We start from the raw sequence: 11973 nt of genomic DNA, 5'->3' as shown, positions 1-11973 counted from the left end.
TTGGACCATATCTTGTGCTGGAATGTATGCCCTTATAATAAAGAGTTAACCAATTGGTGCCAGACAATAAAAATGATCAGAAGGACTTAAACTTGTGTCTGTCACCTCAACCAACCCCATGGGTGCACCCCTTAATAGGATATGAGGGGACAAAGTTGATGTTTTTCACAAAACTTTGAAAAAATAGGGATAGTTAGGAATATGGTGTATCATTTAATACTGGAGATCACAAATATGATACTGTTTTTGAAATTTGGTTCTTTATACAGGTGGTCCTAGCCATCTAAGAGCCACTCCAAGAAAGTTAAAAATGACAAATTTTAAACATAGTTTAAAATGATAACCCACATGCCTATTTCAAGGTTAGTGATTATGACTATGATTCAATTTTTTTATTTTTTTTTTCCAGTACAATCAAGAATATTTAGACTTTAAACATTTCAATTGAAGCAAACAATTTAACACTTCAAATATTTGAGTAACTACTCCTGTTTCTACCCCATGAAACAAATCATTACATTTCTTATGAAATAGGGATGCTTACACTAATTCTGATTAATTTAAAGTACACATTAACAGAGTTGGAAAGTGAAAGGACGGCTCTTCAAATATTAAAAATGCGATCATTTTTCTTCAAAAAATATATATTTGTTTCATTACTAATATATACTGACCAAATCTAAACCAGTGATAACATTGTCAAACTAGCTGAATCTTGTTTTAGAGCATCCTTGCAGGGATTTAATTTGGCAGCACAGGGTACAAGGCAGAAATCTTCATGGACTGGAAGCCACTTCATTAAAGAATACCCACACATAAATAGGACCAATTTAAATTTGCCCATCTAACATAATATACCATTATCCATCCATTATCCAACCCACTATATCCTAACTACAGGGTCACGGGGGTCTGCTGGAGCCAATCCCAGCCAACACAGGGCATGTAAGACGAGAACCAGAATATGCAGAGAAAAACCCTCATGTACATGGATAGATGCTAAAATCCTAGCACGCTGGATCCAGGAGGCAGCTCCAGCTCATAATGACATGTTCACATAACCTGAACCAAAACTCATCTACAGTCAATTCTGAAAGCTGAATAAGCATTGATATAATAGGTCACAATACTAAAATGTTGGTACTGAAATTCCCAGATTCTGCAAAAGTACTAATAGGTACGGAATATTAAATTAAGTGAAAAAAAAGTCCAATTAAATTCAAGTTAGAAAATTATTAATTCAGTTGATTAATTTTTCACAACTTCTTACTGCACCAGAACGTTGCGTCATATTTACAGTTGTGGCCTGACATTAGTACTGACATTCCTTTAATAATATTATCAGTATTATTCACTGTCAACATAGCATTAAGAACAAGCGTTTTGTTCAAAGTAATAATTCCCACCTGCCACATGTGTACTTGTGATAGGATCTTTGGCATCATTTTTAGCAGTGATTGCTTTTTTTTTTTTTTCACCCAGTCACTATGAAACAAAGTTGTAATGAAAATTAGGCCAATAATGATTGCAGCTTCCAGTTATCTTATTAACTCTGACAAAATCAGATTATTCCTTTTTTAGCAGATGCTACCAAGCTGCAACCTGATGTCTCTGCTTTCATAATGGTAATTACTAAATTGAGGGTTTATAAATGTTAAGCACACAAATTTTCTAATTCAGTTAGTTGTAACAAAGAGCCCACTCCCCTACAATCGCTACGACTCACCCATTTTGGGACCTGCTTAGTAAAATATGTGGTTGTGATGCATTGCAGCCTAAGCCAACAACATCAGTCATAAGAGAGGAACCTACCCTGCACTCTTAAAAATAGCAGTTCTTTAATGGCACTTTATGGTTCTTTACTGGGTTGTACAGTTCCTTGTAATCACCATTGCTTGACAAAGCACCATTTCATTTTGGAAAGGGTTCTTTGCATATTATGTTGGTTCTTTCTGCTTTGAAAAACTTTCTGATATGTACAAAAAAAAATGAAATCTTTAATGTATGGTAGGCTATGTAGCAGACCACTAACAGATTAAGAAAACCTGGACTTAGCGTATGATATTGTATGCAGTCCTTTTAAAATCAAGACCTCGTTGGCATTTCACAAATCTCTTACCATCTATTCATGGTTATTGACCGTATGGAGCCTGTTATGGATCTAAATAAATAAAGATCCCTTCTGGAACCTTCACGTGGATAGGTCTTTCAGGAACCAAAAATGGTTCCCCTATGGCATCGCTCCGAAGAACCTCTCAGGCACCTTTACTTTTAAGAATGTGGTTGGTTCTTCGGAGCGATGCCATAGAAGAACCATTTTTAGTTCCCAAAGGAACCTTGCACATTAAGGTTCTGGAATTTTGATCGATGATATTCCATTAACAAATACAAATAGTTGATTCTAGATTTGCACAATACCGGCGTGTTTTTTCAAAGGACTCTTACTGCATGTATTCACACCAGCTAGGTTTAGGTTTTCTTAATCCGTCAGTATCCTTCTAGTTAGCCTAATAGATGTTAAAGGTTTCTATTGTATTAGGAATGTTTCAAAGCCAAAAGAACCAATTTTACATGCAGTGAACCCTTCACAGATAAATGGTTCTTGGTCAAGCAATGGATCTACAAGGAACCAGACAACCCAGTAAAGTGCCATTTTAGAACCGTTACTTTAAAGAGTGTGAATGTGTTTCCAGTCCAGCGCATGATACATTCACACATTCAAATTCAAACAGTGCACATTTAAAAATACAATAATGGCTTGTACGTGTGTCTTTAAAATATGAGAGGAATCAGGGTGCCTATCAAGAAAATATACACAGATGTCCGCAGAGGCGTAGCTAGGGTTTTCAGCGCCTGGGGACAACTGAAGGTTTTGTGCCCCCTACTGCTTGCCAAAATGCAATGGGGAACATCAATTCGGCGCCCCTGGATGCTGCGCCCAAGGACAGATGTCCCCCCTTGCACCCCCATCCCAACCCCCAGCCACTGGATGTCCGCAGAAATGGCTAAATCCTCACAGGCAGCAGACAAGACAATAATCAACATCCCTGTGATGGTGAGGCAGCAGTATTAACAACAAACTCCTACATATCAGTGTTCCTTATTATGTAGGCTATTAATGTAGAAGTAAAAAACGCCTGTTTGGGTCAACTCCTTTAGGAGCCTCCCAGCATTGTCCATTTAAATTCTCTTAGCTCTTTATTCTGAAATAGAACCTCCTCAGGTACCTCTGCTGAAATGTCCTTTTGCTATTGTGGTCCACCTCTTCCCTCACCCTAGTGGACTCTGTCCTCCGTAGACTCTACAGTCACTCACCATCCAACTGCTTTGACACGCATGCCTTTTCACATAGCCAGCTTAGTTCTTTAATCACCAAAAGGCCCTAATTAGCCCAGAATTCAAGCGAGCTGCAGAACATGGCCATAAACTGATCCGTTATGGACCTTTTAATGATTATACAGTACTACTTTGCCTTAATGACAATTGCCCTCTTTGAAAAAGAGAGAGAAAAGTTTTCACTGAACGCAGTCCTTTACTCAGCCTATACTGTGTGCACCATTCCTGTTAACAGCTAAACGAAATTACTCATTCTGTGCCTTAATCAATACTCTGTAGTTAAATGCTTAAAATACTCTCTTGAAACATTTTCCTCTCAATTAAAACTTAAATTGATCAATATTTCGAAACAAAACAAGTGACAATGTGCGGAAATATGAACATCCATGGATGTTTAAAATAATCTTACATGTGAATCCTGGGGAAATTTTTACTGACTTTCAATTTCAATTTGAAAATATCCAAGCAACATGCAAAATCGGTTTGATCTGATTGAAACATACTGCAATATTTTTTTTTCCCCCCCAATAAACTTTAATTCATTTTAAATGGATATTTTATTTGGAATCTGATTTAAACAAGCAACACACATTTCTGAAGTGTGTCATTTATTAAACATTTAAAAACTAATTAATGTTTTATATCTCAGAGTACTGAATATCCAATCACCTCTGAAAAGCATCCATAATAAAACATGGACCACTCAGTTTGCTTTGAATGGAAACATTTTATGATGCGTATTTTCCACGCTTAGCCTATTGATCTAATCTGTTTGCACAAAGCCAGTTTGGATATATCAAGAGGAAAGAGTTCTCTATAACAGAAGTAGCTGGAGAATTACAGGGCTAAATCAACATCAGAGCAGAGGAGTAACAATTAATAAAAGTACACTTTACAACAAAATCTGTTCATCGATCTGTCCTCTTCCATTTATTTTCTGACCAGCTTAATCCTGTTTAGAGTTGTTGAGGGTCAGAATGCATGAGAGCAGAATCGAGCACAAGGCGGCAAACAACCCCAAACCCGGCAGCCACCATGCACGGTCCCAACACTGGGCTAATTCAGAGTTCAAATTCAACGGGAACAACTGGGGTAGCCAGAGAAAAATACCTTAGAACAACACACTCAATTAAAATCCAGAGTCAATTTGCCTCTAGTTTCAATCCTCTAATAAACTCCTGAGAAGGAAGAATTACTGATGGTGAGCAAGAGTCTCTCTCCACTTACTGATTTCACAGCTTCCAGCAGTAATGTGTTTTTATGGACATTTAAAGTGGATATTCATCTATCTGTCCAATCATTTTTGTATCCATTTAGGTTGCCAGTTCAATCTGCATATCCGACTCAATTTGTGACCCTGAACAAGTGACTTAACCAGCCTGTGTTCACATTGTACAAAAAGTATATAAAGAATTGTACTGCATGAAGAGATCTTACAAGTTGCATTGAAAAAAAGACTTTAGCCAGATACACAAGAAGGATGACAATTAAATAATCAAAGACGCATAAAGTTAGGGCCAATCTGAGTGGAAGAGGGCACAAGTCAAGGCTGTTTGGAAATGAAATTCATCCCTGGGCACACTCAGACAGCGGCACACAATCACACACAATGGACAATTTAGAGAAACCAGTTGACCAGACATTGATTAAAAAAGAAAGGAGCGCTTGCGTTTTGGCAGAGTACTGAACTACGACCCAAACAATGTAAGGCAGCTGTCTGATAGACTGAGCCTTGGCTGATATAAAGGGATACTTCAGTAAGTAAATGGTTAATGTGACCAACGTCAGCCCAGACACAAAAATCTGTGGAGTTGTATAACAGCTTTTAGTACATTTTGCAACTTACTCATTTAAATTTGTGTTGGTTAACTGTACTCTGCACATAAAATAATACAAATATAAAATAATTGCATGTACGCTACTGAAATGGAGAATAAGGCTCATATCTCATTTCAGTTCTGCTGAACTTGGATATGCATCACCTTAAGACTGAATTTCTTCTTCATCCCACTTACTTCTTAAAAGAAGCTAATCTTAATGTTTTAAAACATAATCGGACAGAAAAAAACAACTTTCACTTTCTTAATAATATGCGTGATAATCAAAAATAATGGCATTTTTATGATGATTGACCTCTGTGGTCAGATGAAAACGTACATGTTTGAAAGAAGGTCAAAAGTCTGACACTTTCGTTTGCTTTTCTTATTAGAACCTTCTTCGGTGGTGTGCTCACCGTCATTAAAACAAATATCAGTGTCTTCCTCATTTCTCTGTCCTCAAAATGACTCGCACAGCAGCCCCGAAGTGGATGAAGCATGCAGGTTCGTAAATGGACAGCTGAATACGAGACACCCTTGTCTTTGGTAAATTAAGAAATATTGTAAGTGCACTGTTGACCGTTTTTTTCTATATCATAGCAAAGAAAAACCCCTTTAAAATCGAATTTTGCTCAAAGTTTACCAACAGAAATATTTTTATAAATGTTAATCGATAGATTACACATATTATGTTACATCCAGCCCTGCGGTGGGCTGGCGCCCTGCCCGAGGTTTGTTTCCTGCCTTGCGCCCTGTGTTGGCTGGGATTGGCTCCAGCAGAACCCCGTGACCTTGTAGTTAGGCTATAGCGGGCTGGATAATGGATGGATATTAGATCTGAACAGAATACATTGTAGCTAAATATTACAGAACTTCAGAGTATTTCCAACAGGTGAACGGTATAAAAATGGAAACGTGAACATTGCGCATGACCTGCAAGAAGCTAGTTTTATTTCTGATGTTCCGAGCAATTGCAATACTTTGGCATAGAGCAAAATAAAAAAAAAAAAAACTCAAATGACAAATTACTGGCTGCATCTGCGCCACTCCAGGGCCGCAGGGTAACTTCAGAGAAATGCGAAAAAAAAAAACCTACAGTATTTAAGGAGACAATGACATCACGTTTGTGCCTTACCTTTCAAAGTGGCGACCTGCGACAAAGCCTGTGCATACGTCGCCGTGTTCAGCAAAGATCCTGGTAAGCATGAAGGGAAGAAAGGACCTCCGGGACCGACGGTTCTGTTTAAACTGCAAAACAAATAATCGGGTTAGCTAAAAGTGAGTTCAGTTAGAAAGGGTACACGTCTGGCATTGAAACGAATTCGTTTGCTGATGACTGAGTGACATACCTCTGTTGTATTTCCAGGGGCTCTTTCTTGTTTCTGGACGGTTCAGTTGGGGAAGGAGAATTTAAATTTCTGATCGGGGGTGTCCCGTCGTTTAGCTGATCTTTGCCCCCTTCCTGATCGGAACTGCCTCTTTCTGTCTTTCTCCATTTGGCTCTCCGATTTTGAAACCAGACCTAAAATAAACAGGATCAGGAAACACACACGACTTAAATCGAGCAACACTTATAAGCATGACTTCTAAACAAGGCATGACAACTCAAACCCGCTCAGTCCAATTCAGGCTCATGAAGGGACAGAGCCTATCTCAGGTTCAACGGGGGCAGGTAGGAGCCAACAATGGATATCTACACAAATATGCGCTTTTATAGATAGATAGATAGATAGATAGATAGATAGATAGATAGATAGATAGATAGATAGATAGATAGATATCCATAACATTATTTTACCTTTTTTAAATGAATACACACATATCACGCACGCATTGCTGAAATATATTATGAACAATATCTTTGCAGAATGTATACTTCTGTGTATTTTCGGTTCATCGAACACAAGAGACGCTTTAGCGTGAAATGAACTTGTCTTAGTGCTTTAATATCATGACTTAAACAGTTTTAAAATCGATCGCTAAGAATAAAACCTTACGTTTTTAAAAATGGCTTTCAATTTATTTTATGTTTTCAAAGTAATGCATAATTTGCATTCTTCTCCTAAGTTAGTATCTTTCAACACGCGTGTATACCCAGCTTTGGACATTACAATAAAAGAGTTTAATTTAAACTTTCCAGACTTAAATGCTGAGGTCTGTGCAGCTAAGTTCTTGTATCTTAATTGAATGAAGGTCATTGGCTATAATAGCATTTAATTGAGCAATTTTTCATTATCATATTTTAATGACTTCCCACTGACAGTTCCTCTGCTTCTGAGAAAGAAACTGGATGAAGTCGTTTATTTCCCTATTTAGTGATTGTTTGACAACATCAGATTCGATTAAGACTGTGCCTTCTAACACATTAATCATATTTGAATTGGAGAAGGACATAAAGGCTACATATCTTTCCTGCCTGTCGTCGCATTGTATGCAGGTAGAAAAAATGCTCGCCCAATATAGATAGCGTATACGCAGAACAATAAAGGACAAGTGTTTACAGCAGAACAATAATATTCAGAATTTAATTGTCACAATACTATCTCACCCTTGCACCTTCCAGCTAGAAGTCATGATCTTCTTTCTCTGAATGGTCTGTAATTGCCCCATTTATCTCAATTTGCAGTTTGGTCTTACGGCAGCAACAGCCAATTGACACTTAAAAAGAAGGTCTGCACACTACAACAAAAACAAAATTTATTTTCTAATAATAATGTAAGTTTAATATCCCTGCATGCTCCCACTGATTTATGTTTAGATTTAATAATACGAATCGCGTAATCCGATTAGATGGAAATAATTTGTTTACAAACCCTAATTTACAGCTGCGAATTCCATTATCTCTCTGCAGTCATTGGTTTTAAGCGATAGTAAGATGACCCAGGGGAACAAAAGGCAAACTATTATATTTCTTACAATTAAATCTACGCGTACACCAAAACCCAAAAGCAAATCCGGAATGCAGGAAATTACATATAAGACATGTGGAATTTAATTAGATCTGGCCATGTTTATAATAGCAAATCCGCTACCGAATAATTTCAGAATATAAATCGTTCAATCTTCCTATTCCGCAGAAGTGACCGGGCAATACACAGAAAACACAAAACATACATTATTTCACAGTCGCGAAAAAGGAAAAGTACTGCCGGCTGTTATTTTCACTCCAAAAAAGGGCACTTTTGCAGAACATGGCCATTATTAAGAAATGCTTGCCATCGTCTACAGCTTTAAGGCCATTGTATGCTGTTTTCCAAAGCACGGAAATGGATGTGCGTTGATGTAATTTGGTACCTTAGAGACACGGACAAATTAGTGTAGAGCATTATCACTAGTTAATTATGAATGACCGATTAATCAACCTAATCTAATATTCCACATTATGTTGATGTTATTAAAGTGCATCACGAAAATGACAGATAGTCTTCATTTACCTTCGATGGCCCAATGAGTTCTCAGCATGGCTAATGTCAAAAGTTTGCCAGCTTTAGCGTGGGTGTGTGTGGTGGCTTCATGTCCGCACTTACCTGGACTCGCGCTTCTGTGAGGTTGATTTTCATCGCCAGTTCTTCTCTTGTAAAAACATCAGGATAGTGAGTTTGGGCAAAAACCGCTTCCAGGGCTTCTAGCTAAAAACGACATACAAATAATCAGGTCATAATCGTCTGCAATTAGGACTCCGTTCTCATTGAATTGTACCTATGAATCCACACTGTGCATTTTTTTTCGTTTGACATGTTGGAGACAAATCACAAATCTCAGGAAGTGGTATACAGCACAAATACATACAGCATCCGATCTTGATTTATACCCATTGCTGCCAATCGCGGCCTAAGCAACCAAAGGGAAATGGCACAGCTGGCACTATAATACCCAGGCGCGACCTAAATCATAGAAGTTTTTCTGCAGGCAAATGGGTATAGAAAAATCATTCTTGTGGCTTATCAAAGTAGCCATCTTGAACGATTGTTATTTCGATGGAAATACGAGTTATGATCAGTATGTAATAAAACAATGTATCTGTAAAGAAGTTTACAAACATAGTGTAACTGAGTGGGAGTTTAAATTGGCACGAAGAAAATAATAAAGATAGACGATGCTCACTACTACTACTATTATTACTTCTTTGTCTTCCTGTGAAATGGTAGAACTTGGGTGGCTCTGAAGTAGGTATCCATTTGATAATATAATTAACGACTTTATACACATACTTTGTAATTTGGGGGATTCAACTCCAACAATGTTTCTGCTTTAACTTCCGTAGGACTTCTGGGTGGAGGGGCACTATAACAATTCACCAAGATGTGCGGTGTTTCAGTTATCTTAATGTGCACACGTTATTTAACTCTCTCAGTTTCGCGCAGTGCCTATGCTGTATACCTGTGTACATTAGACAGTTGTTATTAAATAATATAGTGGGGTCACGGAATGCTTTGCAAAGACATGATATATATATATATATATATATATATATATATATATATATATATATATATATATATATATATATATATATATATATGTGTGTGTATATAGATACTATGACAAGTAATGACATGATTTCAAGATTATCTCAATAATTCTATAAACTGAGTTTTGTTTGCTGGTTTGTTTGTTTGTTTACCTGCTGCAGAGTAAATGTGGTTCTATTCCTGCGCTGTTTCCTTCGGAGAAAACCATCATCAAACTCCCCAGATGTGTGGTTTCCAAAACTACTTGTTCCTACTAAAGAAAAATAAGGCATTAAGTTAAATAAACACAGAAACGAACAATTCCGTACATCCAGCCTTTATTTGTTCATCTTGAAACTGATAAACAAGATAGAGTTGTTTATTATTAATCTTACTTTTCAAAACAAATCTTAATTATTCTTACTTTTTTAAACAAATAGTATACAGAGCTATGGTTTAATACATGCATAAAGAGACAGTTTATGGAATAGCGAATTACTGAACAGCAAACCATGGTTGCCTTTTCATTTATAAAAAAAAATAAACAAGCAAATAAATAAATGGAGAGTTTAAAGGGGTGTTGTGTGTTTTAAGTGTCGATTACAAGCATGACACCAGACATCTGTGACAAAAGAGGAAAAGAGCCTTAGGCTAAATGCGAGAGGTTTGCCCACAGAGGGGAGGCAGGTGGTAAAACCAAGGCTGAAATAAAAATATCAGAACAAAACACGTACACAATGATTGATAATTCGATTTAATCTATTGCAAGTTCAACTCTCCACACACACACACACACACACACACAAGCGGCTTCCCGGGCGATTATAAATGTGCTTACATAGTCATGCGTATAAAGATCTCAATACATTTGAACTAAACTTAAAGATCTAACTGTTGTACTCTGTTTCAGCCATTCAGTCAGACTGGAATCGAATTACTCTTAACGCATTTTTTTTTACTCTTTTTATTAATATTCGTGCTGATTCTTGGAAAGAACGCAAATGTACTCACATTTTTGACAAGGAATAACAAAATCTGAAAGAAAAGGAATATTTATCCCCACCTAAGGAGGAGCACGTCACCAAACACCCTGCAGCATCTGATACTTACAAGTATTACTACGGCAGCATTCCCCATCTAACTGCGGAGGGCAATGAAAGTAAAACATTGTAGCTCAGACCGTCGATACTTTTAAAGTCTGCTCCTCAGATTCTTAATCTGTAAGATATAATCAACGCACATATTTGAAAAAAATAAGATAGGCTGTTTTTGCTATTGCATTTCATGTACAAGTTCCGAGGAAATATAAAAAGAAAAACAAAAGAAAAAAAAAAAAAACAAATGACAGGCATGCACTGTCTCGCAAATGTTCGTTTTTTTTAGTGTTAAGAAGTTTGCGAATTCGGCATAACTTTGTATTCCAGGAATAAGAGAATCCACCAAAAAATCCCGAGTCTTGCCTGAACAGTGAAGAAGAGAGCGTTGGTGTCTGTCGGAGTGAAGTTCAGCATTCCTTTTGCTAGCGGGAACGCTCTTTTGCATAATAATATACATGCCATTCCTGTAAACATAATTATTCATACCTATTTCTGTAGAGACTGATTTCAACCAGTGTCGATCGTCTTGAGGAGACGTAAACTGTTACCGTGCGTGTGTTTCACGGGCAGTACTAGAGCTAACGTGTGTGCGGGCGGGAGCGACAGTGAGAGTGAGGGGAGAGGGAGAGAGAGAGAGAGAGCGAGAGAGAGACAGGGAGAGAGGGAGAGTGAGTGAGTGAGTGAGAGAGAGAGAGAGGGCAGCCCAGTCCCGCAAGTGGCCAGATGTCTTTATATCTGTCTACACGCTCTGCCTCTCAGCAATCGCCTTTATAATCTCACGCATAATTGGCCTTAATCTGATTATTTTCGGCATTGTCTTCTCTGAGTGACTTGGATAGGTCCACAGGGTTTTCCAAAGTACTCACGTGGTTTAAAACGTCATTTCCCAACAAAAGCCCAAGTTCAAAACACACATGCAGCAGTTATTTTCTATATCTGCGACGAAATATAATTCACTGAAATCCCTAAACCATAAACATTCACGCCCAGTGGACAGTCACCATATATATGAAAATCTCGCGCTCTCTCTCTTTTTATAAGTCATCAGCGCAGATTCTGGATTTTAAATTTACTACTAGACACATAATTGCACATTAGATGGGTTAGGGGGTCCACTTTACACAAGGCTTCACTTTCCAAGCGCTCGTACAACCAAATTTTGATTTTGTTCACAGCAAGGGGTCCGCGGATTTATGCTTCTTTCTCCGGCAAATGATATGCAGCGGGACCCTTTCAATTACTTTTAAAATGCTTCTGAGACTGAGAAGAGAG

At 37.7% G+C, this 11973-nt stretch overlaps 1 protein-coding gene across 1 annotated transcript in view; it reads right to left on the bottom strand.

Annotated features, from left to right (window-relative positions):
• The window catches only part of drgx (dorsal root ganglia homeobox), a 14027-nt gene extending 2514 nt beyond the window's left edge, over window positions 1–11513 (bottom strand). The window contains exons 1-6 of the mRNA XM_028795616.2: window positions 11188–11513; window positions 10715–10822; window positions 9778–9878; window positions 8681–8782; window positions 6503–6675; window positions 6289–6401 (exon numbers count right to left, since the gene is read on the bottom strand). Coding sequence (XP_028651449.1) covers window positions 6289–6401; window positions 6503–6675; window positions 8681–8782; window positions 9778–9878; window positions 10715–10772 — 547 coding nt within the window. The 5' untranslated portion in view covers window positions 10773–10822; window positions 11188–11513. The remainder of the gene's footprint in view (window positions 1–6288; window positions 6402–6502; window positions 6676–8680; window positions 8783–9777; window positions 9879–10714; window positions 10823–11187) is intronic.
• Window positions 11514–11973: the final 460 nt, after the last annotated feature.

The sequence above is a fragment of the Erpetoichthys calabaricus genome, chromosome 2, assembly GCF_900747795.2.
Source record: "Erpetoichthys calabaricus chromosome 2, fErpCal1.3, whole genome shotgun sequence".
In the NCBI taxonomy this organism is placed as follows: Eukaryota; Metazoa; Chordata; class Cladistia; order Polypteriformes; family Polypteridae; genus Erpetoichthys; species Erpetoichthys calabaricus.
Note: the sequence above shows the minus strand (reverse complement) of the source record. Positions and strands in the feature narration are given on the sequence as shown.